At 26.9% G+C, this 13,773-nt stretch overlaps 1 protein-coding gene across 1 annotated transcript in view; it reads left to right on the top strand.

The window, feature by feature from the left end:
- LOC136982884 (CD109 antigen-like) overlaps positions 1 to 13,773 on the top strand; it is a 96,987-nt gene that overhangs the window by 10,110 nt on the left and 73,104 nt on the right. The window contains 1 exon segment of the mRNA XM_067279436.1: positions 10,127 to 10,249. Within this exon segment, the coding sequence (XP_067135537.1) occupies positions 10,134 to 10,249 (116 nt within the window). The 5' untranslated portion in view covers positions 10,127 to 10,133.

Genomic DNA, 13,773 nt, shown 5'->3' with positions numbered 1-13,773 from the left:
CGTGTTTAAAAAATTTTAATGTTAATTTTCGTTAATCCAATATTTTTTTTAGGGTAATTTACAAAATTTACTCTACAAAATACTGAACATTATCATTTATAATAATTTACATCCGTAAAAGTATATTATTTTTAATTTACATTTACAAAGTAGAGTCATGTTAACGAACCTTGATCATCAGACTTTATTCCTCAAATGAATATTTTAAAAATGAAACGAATTACGACGAAAATTACACGACCATTATTTCACCATTATTTCAAATTTTTGAAAATGTTGCTATTGTCTAAATATTGAATTTTAATTACAATTTAATTTACAATAATTCCGGAAGATTTTATTTTTGAATTATTACTATAAAAATCTATATAATAAATAAGTCTGTAACTATTTTCACAAAGAATTGAATATTTTTGTATTATTTATATTCAATTTATTGATTTATAATTATACAAAGAGATAATGAAACTAGATTAATATGTTTAGAGATAATCAAGAATAAAAACTAGTTTGGATGAGTGTGTTCTTTTGAATTAACTTCCTTGTGATTTATTTCGAATATTTTACCAAAAAATTTTCTTATAGATAATTAATTTATAATAATTAAAAATATATTTAACTTGTGGCTGTTAACTTTTAAAAAATTTGATTATTGAATTGATTTCGAAGCCTGAGTAAATTCTGAGTATCTCTAAATATATTATTCAAATAATTAATGTATTTAGAGATGCTTAGAATTTAAAAATGATTATTTACAATTTTTATTGATGTAGTAATTATGCCTTTATTAATTCAAACCGAATTTATATTAGTAATTATCTATATAAAGGATTTTTTTCGAGTCTTTCCCTACAACTTAGTTTATTATTTATTCATTTGGAGATATTTCTCTCAAAAAACAATATAAATTGATTTTTAAAAATTTAATTATTTAAATTAAAAAGTAAAATTCATAAAATAACATTTACAGTACTGTACTCTATTTTTAATTATTTAAAATAAATGTAATTTTATGAATATTTCTTCTTATTTCTCTTTAAAGATTATGTTTCTAAAGAAATAAATTTCATAAATTATAGATAATATCAGTACATGTTTAAGAGATAAGAATCAAAGAAATCAGAATGAGTTTAATATTAGTTTTATTATATGCACTTTATGATGTATCTCAGCTGGGTAATTATAAAGATGATTATTTCATATATTCCACCTTCAATAATTGAGATGTAATCTTCTGGATGTTGCTCCTTCGTTAAGAAATCTCAGTTTGAGACATTAAATCTATAATGCATTAATAAATTAATAAAATAATTATTATCCGAAAATTAATTTAGGAAATTCAGAAATTAATTGGCATCGTGTAATAATAATGTTTTAGTTATTTAAAAAGTGGTTACAACACAAAGGTGAGAGGCAAACAAATCAGATAATTTGAATGAGTTTAAGGAAACAATTATTTCCGAAATAGCATCACTAGTTAATTAAATGACATTTCTTATTATTATTTCCTAATTTTGAGAAAGATTATTTTTATTTGGAAAATGAATTTATTTTATTTGACTTCTCGGTTGTAATGATTTATTGGCATGTTCTCTGAATAATAAGCCTATACAATTTTTATAATCACGAAGACTTAATCCAGTAAAATATTGATGAAAAATGAATGTAAATAAAGGTGTAATCTGCTCTCGGCCCTGACAAGAGGGGGAGAGACGTTGCTGTAGCAACCCATATAGGGGCCTAAGAGCTTTTTTTTAAAGTAAATTTCATTGTTTCTTTGCAAGGACATACTACTATGGTGTGTGCTGGAGGGAATATGGAAAAATCTTTCCGAAAGATTGGCGGGCCGGATCCAATTGGGTCGTTGGGACGGAACAAGTAAAGAATTGGGATTAGAGGGGCCTAGAGTATTTACTGGGGCCCGTGCTGTCTCTCCACGGTACTGTCTGAGCTTTCTAATATCATGTTTTGTTGGGCTCTTCACCTTGTAGGTCTGGCCGAACTCATATTGGGCTTGCTAAAAAAGCCCAATATGGGTTCGGCCAGCCCACTCTTATTCCCCATTGACGGAAAGAATTTAAAAAAGAAAAACAAAGCACATTTTTAATAAATCATCAATACTACTAAAAATGATAATGTAATTGTATGTAATATTATATATGCAACACTGCTCTTAATTTATATAAAAATACAAATAAATAGGCGTGTTGTATTTCAAATACATGTAGGCCTATTATATATTCTTTTGAACGTGATTTTAAATTAAATTTTTATTAAAAACATCTGAAGTTAATACATAAACATTTTTTTAAAAATATAGATTATATGCTCATGATACATTTTAGCTTACAGCTGATATCATGAGTAAGTGTATCATTAACGTATGTGTTCAATCCAGTTTTGTATAACAGACAACAGATTTCTACCGCTCGCTTTACAAACCCTTTTCTTACGACTAATATATTTCCTGTTATGATTACAGTATATGAAATGCTGTGTTTAGACGTTTTTTTCCAGGAATATAATTTCAGTTTATGACAATCACCGTATTTTACGGACTATAAGACGCTACAAACTATAAGACGCACCTTAATTTTTAAGCAATTTAAAAAAAAAAAAAATACCTCAAAGACGCTACGGACTATAAGACGCACTTGAATTTTGGAGGAAATTTTTCGAAGAAAAAAGTGCGTCTTATAGTCCGTAAAATACGGTATATTACATAAAATGGTTCGATTTACGCAGTGGCGTAGCGAACATAACTGGCGCCCGACACTTTATTGGCGCCCCCTCCCCCCTCCAGAAACACATATAGTTTGTCATGGAGACTATTTGGGCGACCCTCTGCGAGTGGCGTCCGGTGCATGATACACCCCTTGCACTCCCCTCGCTACGCCACTGGATTTACGATGGCTTTCCCATGAACCAATTTGGTCTTAAAAGTGAGGCCTACCGTGAGGGAACATCAATCGTAAGTTTATATTAGAACTGTCTTACAATAGATGGCAGCACACCTCGTACCAAGTAAAACCCTTTATATATAGTATCACATATTCGTATCGTATCCTCATTTCATCTTTTAATAACTATTTAATAATAATTTAAATGAATATACAATCACAAAGAATAAAAAAATCAATACTAATATGATAAAATATTTAACAATAGAATCCAAAGCTTTGATATTGATCATTAAGTAAATGTCATCGTTCAATTCAAATCGTAAATTTGACATTTCATGTTAATAAATCTGGATAAATTTATTGTTAATTAAATAAAATGATATTTGAATCATTTATTCCTAGTTATATTTATTTATAATTATTCCAAATTTCGTTATATATCATTAATTTCAAATTAAAATATTAATATTTAATTAATATTAGTACCCATCGCCATCTTCTCTGTATAGGATTAGGTATTGAATTACATGCTGATCAGTATTAAATTAATATTGTTTTCATAAGAATAAAACAATTTAACGGAAATACATGACGTAGTGGAATAATTTTTTAAATTATTAAAATATTCCAATTTTATTGATGTTATTTAAATACAGTACATATATATTTCCAGTTTAAAACGAGAATAGTCTACTGTACTGTACATATCATTTGTTTTTTAAAAATATGACATTATCACTGATCGCTATATCATACATCCCTTTATATTATGAACAATTGTAACATTACTGAAATGCTAAAAAGGTTAATCACACGAAGATGCAGTTTTGCTCTCTAAAACTTGAACTGCACCTTCGTGGAATTGACCTTCACAGTTTATAATGCGACAACCGCTTACACTGAGTGAAGAATCAATGAACATTGTGTGCCAACTGTTATCATATATTATTTGGCAAAATGACGTTATAAGACCCTACTGGTGTAGGCGAGGAGAGCTCCGGAACTTGGGCCACCTTTGTAATGAAGTTAATACAATTGCTAAATACAGGAACAATTATTTAATTGTTGAGTTAATTACTGACGTAGTAATTTATTATAAGCCATAATGTAAATATTAAAATATGTAGTGATTCATATCAAATTTTAACTCGACCCCCACTTTACCTCAGATTACGCTATTATAAGATCCGCCCGATTATGTTGCTTAGTTTGTTATTATTTGTTTATCTTAAAGAAAAGATGATAGTCGCAAAATTATGATCAGAGTTGAAACAAAGAATATAAAATGAAATTCTAGCAATTCTTCTAATATGAAACTTTTGAATAAGACGTGGTAGAGTTATCTAGGAACCATGGAAACTTCTCAATGATCTTTCCGATTGGTGGGCCAAATTTTGTATAAGTAGTAGGTAGGAGGGTCACCTATCCAGGACTTATACATATACCCACTTTTAGTGTATATGTCATTTATAAATAATGTATCAAATATGATCGCGGGCTTGATTTGGCGCGGGAGCCATACTTTGGTCCTCATTGATGTTTTCAGTAAGAATATATTCACACATTAAAAATAATTTAATTAATATAAAAACAATTTTTAAAAAATTCGAAATAAAGTTAATAGAAATATAATGGAATTATAAATGCAAAGAATTTTTATAGTGAAGAATATTGAGGTTACGCAAATAATAAAATTAAAATTAACAGAAAGTAAAATACAATTCGAATAAAAACAGCTGTTAAATAAACGTTTTATTCCAAGTATGCATTTTCTAATTTATTTTATTAAAGTATCTATAATAAATTCTCGTGTTTTCAAAATTTAGAAAATGTCTTTAAAGAAATGTTATGAAGTTTTCCAACAAACGAAACATTTCGAAATATGGGACTAATTATATGGGGAAAATACAATATTGACAATATTTCGAATTTTGGTAATTAAATTGATCTGATCCGGAATCGAATACGTCGGAATTCGATTCCGGATCCCCCAAAGAGATAGGATGCCATCTTACTCAGGAATTTTTTAGGACTGATCCGTCCAGATATGTCAGACCCGGTCGCACCATTGTGGGTCTGACCGAGCCCATAACGGGCTTGCTGAAAAGGCTTTGATGCCCAGAGTTAAAAAAAATCAAATTGATCTTTATTTAATAGAAAGATTTTATAGTTTATTTAAAATCTCTTGTAGAATTATCAAGCGATAAGTTTCTTAAGAAATTTAATCTTAACATTAACTTAAATATTTTGTAGCTTGTTATTATTGAAATTAATTGTATATGGATAGGTAAAATATGAATAACATGGTGGATGCTTTACTTGTTATTTATGATTAGAATTATTTAAGTCAGTATGCATAAAAGGACAGAAATTCATTTATGATAGAATAATAACGAAATCCTTAATATTAATCATTGCATAAATACGTTTTACAAGGATAAATCTTAAAAAAAAATTATATACTTAAATTATGAATAATGTTTACTGATTATTAGAAAGCTCATCTCCGTTTATTACATTCAATATTTTTGTAAAAATTATTATTATATAAATTTTCCGGTAAAAACGAAGAGTAATTAAATAAAATTGTTAATCGGCATTTTTCATTATCTTTTTTCCCGAATCTTGATATTCTGAAATTTTTCGAAAAGATCGTATAAAATGTGCAAGTACGCCGATTAGAGGGAGGAATTTTATTCCCTTTCGTCAGGATAGTCTAGGGCCCTCACGTATGTGTTCTTGGACAGTATTAATCTTCCCTGGTTCCTTTTGGTGAAATATATATCAAAATTGTTATATACAATTTAAAAACTTAACTTGAGATATATAATTAAAATTGACTTCAAAGTGCAAAAAAGAATTTAACTTCTCTAAATTGATAGAGAAAAATATTATGTTATTGTAGGAGAAAAAACGGTTATTATTCCATACAATTTTAAACGTCTTCACTTTCAACAAAAATTTTGAATGAAATCTAAAACAAATAATTTTACATTTAAAATTTCATTATTCGTTTTAAAATATGTGCAAATATTGGAAATAATCATGCATTTCTGTAGTCGACAGATGGCTGAGTGGTAAAGCGTAAATCTAACGTTATAGAGAATCCTTAATTAATCATATCCGATCCGAATAATTTCTCATAATTTATCATGAGCAATGTAGCTTTGGGCGTTGTTCCCATCAATATCGGTCGACCCCATTGTAAACTTAGTCCATTCGAAAAGAACAAAAATTGAACCCGGCGTATATCAGGGACTGATACAGAATGTGGCAATTAGGGCAAGAATTTTCAAATAACATAAACTTCATTATTTCTCGAAAGTAATATTCGATTTTGTTACATTTTTATAAGTTCATATAATTTATTTTAGCAGTAAAACTTTACATATACTGTACTATGTATTTTATGATAGGAATTAAAAATTCAGGAGAATTTTTAATTCCCTATTTCAACTCGAGATTTAGTCCTGGATGCTGCTGCTACTGACTAATATATATTTATTCTTAATGATTACATGCTCGTAATATAGGTCCACCCGATGTCGTGAATTTTTGACATCCTAGAAATACACTTAAAATTTGTAAAAAGTTTAAATGGGATTATATATAAAATGCAATAGCTTAATACTGTATACTTTAGTTTTAATATAATTTTTTTAAAAATTATTTAATTCTTAACTACTGAACCATAGCTTAATTTTCAATTGTTTACATCAAATGCCCCAATTTCGCTACATAGAGTTCTATTTTTTATTTATTTAAAAATTTTTCTCTTTTAAATACATCTTGGTTTCGTTAATTGCACCGTCTGCCAATTAGATTTTGCAATATGTAATTTCCGAATTAGTAAAACAACCAAAAGTTTAGCTGTTAGGTAAATGCCATTTGTCAGGTCCCGGAAATAGTGCATAGTTAAAAGAAAAAGTACGTTTTAATAAACTAAAACAACGAGAAAAGTAATAATGTAAGTGTCGAACCGGCGACACCGGACTTTGACATCGTCTCGCTCATAACGATTAGAGGGAAAACAAATTTTAAGACAAAAGAAAATGAAAAGGAAATTGTTTAAACTTAAGACGCAAAAAGGAAAAAGGAAACAAGAATTTATAATATGAGCGTAGGTGTTTTAGTCATCGATAAATCGCGATCAGAGTCGAGAGGATGGTGTCGGATAAACCATCCCGGGCAGACCTTCCTCGCGACCTAAATTGATCTCAGTTTTCACCTCGAGACAGGAAGGAAACCAATCAGGGAGCGTGGAAGAGACGGCCCGACCAATTGGAAAGGAAATAGAGAACGAGAAAGTATATAAGCCTGAGCAGAATAGTGCAAAATTTACTTCTAGGATATACATCAAATTGCATAAGCCGTTTGAATGAAAAGCACTGTACTTGACCAGTAGAATTACCTATTTTCATTAAATTAATTCTATTTCTAAATATTAGTATTTATTAATCTTCAGTTTACGATTATAGCGAATATTTTATGCGGTCAAATTTTGTTTTTTCATATCGTCACTCAAGCTGATTAATCCCGTGATAGGTGAAATCCGTCCATGAAAAATAGAATGAGACCTATTTTATAACCATTGTGTACTGTACATTATGCATGACAATGTTTGTATATCACTATACGCCACGTATGTATATATGTATGAACACTGGGTTTTCGTATACAATATACAGCGATCTGTATATCTACACAGATCGCGAGTTTCGTGAAACTATTAATTCTTTATTGTTTAAATTTTCATAAAGAACAATAATTTTGGCATATTTTCTTTTGTTATTGTTCATGTCTATAGAGACATATATTTAGGTCCTTTATTACTCCCATAACAATTAGTTGCAATTAGTAACAAGTGTTAGGAAAAACTTGAAACCTTGATGCATTAAATAATGCATAAAAAGTCACTTAACATTGTGCCAGAAGTTCGCTTTTCTCTGCAAGTTGATTTCCGTTACTCGAAATTTTTCACAAATAAAGTCACAAATGCCAACTTTTAATTTGCCATAACTGATAATCCGTTAATATTTTTGCTTTATCAGTCTTTTTTTCTGCCCGATTTTCTTTCCCCACTGTTTTTCCAGAATTTGGGAGGGCAGTTGCCACCTGCTCACGCCCGTGTTAAAACAAGTCATATGTGCAAAGTGTAATTATGAATTAATGGTGGAATGAGAGTTATTTTCGATAGGATTTATGTGTGTAAGAGATGTAAGCCTACTATAACAAAACTCGTAACTTTGTCAGTATATTTTTTGGGAGGAGGAAGACGTGTATCCCCAGATACTTTACGAACGGACCCTCTAAACTAGATTCTGGACCCCAGTTTAAGAAAGGTGTTAGATTAAAAGATAGTTAATTGAGTGCAAGTAAAATTTTTTATTCTTAATCGTATTTTATAACTGTAATTGTACTTTTATATAACGATATCGTATACTTAGATAAATGATGAAATTGATTCTTTAAGCGTAAAATATGTTACATAAAAGAACTGCATGCCCTATTTACTATATTTATAATATATTTCGGATGGAATTCGCAAAATTTTTTCTAGACGGGAAATTTGATTAAAGAGACGTTATTATATTTTCATATTGAGAAAGAAAATAGTAAATTGATATACATTTTAGAGAAACAGAATTAATAAAATTTTAGGTTTTAATTTGAACTCTTTTCGCGTGCTGTCTGAGAGGACTTTTTCTGTATCCTTCGTGGATTTGAGCAGGTCTACAATGAGAGTTGGTGATTTAAAACGATTTTATTTGGATCCAATCAAAGTTTTACAATTGATTCTTAATAATATAATGCCATTACTGAAGTATAATTATTAATAATATTTGGAACATCGACATAATAAAATTTGATTTACTCTTTGAGTATATTACTCTTATGTAAACTTCTATAAATTTGAATATATTGCCCTAAAATGCAGTCTATTTAAAAGAATGTAAACTTAGTAAAAAGTTGTATAAATTCATTTATAAAATGAATTCTTTGTTAACGTAAAGAAACTAATTTAATTATCAAATTGAATATCAAATACAAAATATACTGTAAGTCACATAGTTGCTTCCATTAATCTAATATATAAAGTTCGTTAGTTTATTCATTTGTTCATTATACATTTCGACACGGTTTGAGCAAATGCAAAGGAACTTCTCAAGGACCATCCTCTCATCCAAAAGATAGTCAATTCCTACTTTTGGTTAACTTTAACCCCACCTCCGCAATAGGGCTCCCTTTCTATCCAATCAGCAGGGTGGTGACATTCGAATAGGAAAATTACTTAATAGCGAGCACAAAATATGTTTTTAGAAGTTTTTGAGGGCGCCGAATTTAAATATTTGGTCAATTTTTCGCGAAATTTGATTGGTTGGTCGATTACCATTTCATATTCGGATGTAAATTGTAGGTTTAGGGTTAACAATTCAAGACATCTAAATTTTTTTACACGTTCTCGTATAGGCTGAAGTCAACAACTATTTTCTGTTGAAAAGCATTAATTCCTCTCTACTTGACCCATGAAATTGTGCCATTCCATACCACCCGAATACAGTCCTCAGAGTCGCTCACTTTTCTCACTTTTTTGGTCATTTTCACGTGCCTTAGACAGCAGGGAAAAATTTTAACACACAGGAATTTATTGATAAATTAAGCTTCCATTTGTTACAATTAGGCATTTGGGGAAAAGTAGAATAATAAGACTACTTTTTAAAAGTAATAAAATCACGTATTTCAATCATACAAATTTAGAGTGACATGTTTTTCAAATGTTTAATCCATTTTTTTCATTTAATACCTGAAAAACTGATGTACAGGAATCACTGATGATTTATTTATCACATAAAAAAATTATAAGAATTTGTGTTTGTTTTTTGAACTTCAAAATTAAATAACATATCAAATGAATATAATTTTATTTATCAAAGCCACTTTTACAGAAAATTAATCATTTGAAAAAAATATTGAATTATTACTGCTTGGACTATTTGCTTTATAAAGGATCATTTATTTACCAATTGTCTACTATAATTTTATGAAACTGATGTATTTATTAATTTTAATTTTAATATTAAACAAGAATGCTTTATTATTTATCTGTAATTTTTTAGATGGATATTGGAATTATTATAGCTATTCAATATAGTAAAATCAAAAACTGAATTACATATATTGAAATAACAAACTATAATTAAAAAATTAAACCTGTTTTTCAGAGCCAAAATGTTGATTTTTTATTTGATAACTTTGGGATGCTGGAGAATAGCATCAAGTCAAGCTGATCATAAACTGACTGGTTACTACAATGATATTCTGCAGGATGTTATAAAAACCCAACCGTAAGTACAAAAAGGATTATTATCTTAATTATATTAATAAGTAAGAATACAAATTCTACAATAATTACATAAATTTAGACCAAACTCAAAAGATACTTTTATTTATGATTTCACTTTTTCATTGCATTTTTACTTTTTTTAGATATAGTGAAACAAATAATTGTATTTTCATTTCATTAATTCAATATTTCATTACAATTTTAAGACAGGATAAATGGAAATTTTGCTTTGTATATTCTCAGCAGTTCAAGTTGAAATATAATCCACATTCTTTTAGTTTTTTTGAGTGTTTTGAAATATTGCTTCATTAATAGCTAATATTATTGCAAGTCAGGATCTCTCATGATGCATTTATCCAGAAAGTCTGGAAGGCTAGTTTTTATTATCTTTGATTTCTCACTTTATTATTTTACTCTGGTTAATAAGACTTTTTTTAGAATATTTTGGATTTCAATTTAATTAAATAAAATTAAAAATATATAGTATTTTAAAAACAGTAATAAAATTAGTTTATATAAAACTTTTAAATTATTATTCAAAAATTATGTTAAAAAAATATATAAAACAATTAAGAAAATGTGCACTTTATATTATTTTCTTTAGAAGTATGAAAAATTATGATTTTAACATCAAGAACATCAAAAATTCAGCATGTAAATGTAATTTAATGTAAAAACAAATGTTTTCTGCTATTTTCAACAGTCTTTAGGTTTAATACTTTATATTAGTAAAAATAACAACAATTTAATTTTATATTCGTAGTTATGATTTTAAAGAATAAGCAACTACTAACATAAATTAAATTGTTGTTATTTTTACTAATACACTATATTTTTTATGAAAACACTTTATAAATAAAAAAATAACATTTTAATTTTTTATTTTTATCATTATTTTTTTATACAAAATAAAAGTAGTGTGTGATGTTAATGTCAAAAAAGCAGTTAATAAATATTTAAAGTGACCAGATTTTTAAAAAGTAAAAGCAGTACACTATCTTTAGCATGATTAACAAACACAAAATAAGCTAATTGAATTATTTAATTTCTGACTATATCTTTAATTTATTTGGATACATTTTTTTCATTTGAATGAATTCTCTTCATAAGTTTGCTATGTTGACTTTCTACCTGTAAAAAATTTTTAAATACATTATTTAAGATTTGTTTTAACTGTCTGTTTTAATAGTCAATCTGGTTTTTTCACCACTTCAAAAATTATTTATTATGGAATAAATGATTTCAACAGTTGAATTTTTTTCATAAAAATGTGACATCAGTAAGTTTCTTGAAATGTATCAAAAAAATTTGTACCTCATTTAAATACTGTACTCATTTATTTCCAATAAGTCCATTTATATTTCCATTTTCTTAATTTTTGTTCTGAAAAATAACATAGCTATCGATGAAGTTAACTAATGTTCATCATCTATAGTTACATTGATTCTTTTCCATGTTATGGAAGTTAATTTTTAAAATTACATCTATGCCTTATAGAAATAGTAGTAAATAAATAAATTTTCTCTTTTGATTAAATAAATCACAAAGAAAGTACAGTATTAAGCAAGTAGTACAGAAACAGTATACATAAATCTGGTAGTACTAATTATGCCAACACAGTATTGACATAACAATATGTCTGGTCATGTTAATTTAATACCAATTTATTTATTTATTTACTTTAAATAATGCACAGTTGGTTTGTCAACAGATTCATAATTAGATTTTCATAAAATTTGTTTTTAATCAAAGAATAGCAATTAGTCCAATAATGTTTATCATTAGTCTATTCTATAAAAAAAGCAATGATAATCCTCCAACAAAGAGAAAAATACTAGAAATTTTCAAATTATATATAATTTAATGCGACTTATATTCAAAATAGTTAAATTATTAGAAGAAGCTGATCCAAAAGAAATAAAATATTTTCCTTAATTTTGTAATGACTATTGTCCATTGATAGAGATAAATGGGCTTGCGAAGAAATAATATATTTATAAATTATAAGTATACAATTTATTCAATTTCTTTTATGATAAATATAGGTTCAAACTAATCACTTCATACAAGTTTAGTAAACAGAGCACAATAAAAATATAGAGCATGAAAAACATTAACTATTATTGTCATTTTTAACAATAGAAAATAGATACAATTTAGCATGAAAAATACTTTACAAGTTTTGAATTGTATAAAGCATTAACTTTTAAGAAATTGTATCTAAAGTTAAGAAACTATATACTTTAGAAAAACAATGGAAATTAGTTCAAATTTTCTGTGATAAATTTAAACTATAAATAGCTTCCAGTTATTACCATAGTTATATAAATTATGGGTATTTTATTGAATACTGTAGTTTCAATACAAAATTTCTTGAGACCATTATTGTAAGGAGCTACCAATTTAGAATTAATAACAGTTATAAATTCAGTATTAGGTGCCAATGTGTTATAAAAAATTTATGAATTTTAAACATCAAATGTTATTTGATATTTGATTTTGGTTATCCTATTCTATATTATAAACATCACAATGAATCCTGATGACAACTTGTTAAACAAGCAGAAAACATTAGTTTCATTAAGTAATTTACTGTGTAAAGATATTCTTACATTTAACTTTGTCTAATAACAAATACATTTTTGCCTCTTACAAAATATCTGATTAGGCAATATAAAATTAAATAATTAAATAAAAATATACAATTTTATTATTATAAATACTGTATATAAAAAATGATATACTTTGTTAAAAATGAAAACAACCGAATTTTCTTTGGATCATTTTATGTGTAAGTGTAAAAAAATAAAACAAATATATATTAATTATAATATTCTAAAGCTAATCAACAAATCAGGATTAGGGAAAACAACCATTTATCAAATATAGAAATGCATAATATTTATAGTTTCTTTGAGATTATTAATTGCCTCTTAGGGAAATGCTACACAGATTGATGAACATTTTATAATTTGCTTCTATTTATTATTATTATGCTCTTAAAAGCTCATCCTGAACATTGTTTTAATTACCATTATCTAAAAAATTTTTTAAAATATTTCATAGTTTAAATTGATAAATACAAAATTGATTTATAAATATCTATTAGCACCTATGTATTAATGATAAATACTATCCAAATAGTCTTAATTCAGTTCCTATAAAATTATTCAGCATAAAATAAAATTAATTTTAATAAAATTGACTAATTTTAAGAAATTTATTTTAAAAATAGGTTAATTTTTTAAAGCCAAATTACATCCAGCTATAATAATGCCTGATGTAATTTGGCAATCATTTGGCATTAAACTAAAAATCAGGTTATTGGAATTTTTTTTAACTGGCAAGCATGAAAACTTGTACTTAAATTAATTTTATACTGAAAATTGAAAATCATGCATTTACTTGATCATTTATCGACTCACATTCAGTTGTTGATCTAGTACAGAAAAAAAACTACATTGATGTAAAACATTTACATTGCTAAACATGGTATTTGTAGATTAAATGAAGATTTTGTTTGAA

This window comes from Centruroides vittatus, unplaced genomic scaffold, assembly GCF_030686945.1.
Source record: "Centruroides vittatus isolate TY-2023 unplaced genomic scaffold, ASM3068694v2 contig_874, whole genome shotgun sequence".
Lineage (NCBI taxonomy): Eukaryota > Metazoa > Arthropoda > Arachnida > Scorpiones > Buthidae > Centruroides > Centruroides vittatus.
The sequence above is the reverse complement of the archived record's forward strand: the minus strand, read 5'-3'. Positions and strand labels throughout refer to the sequence as shown.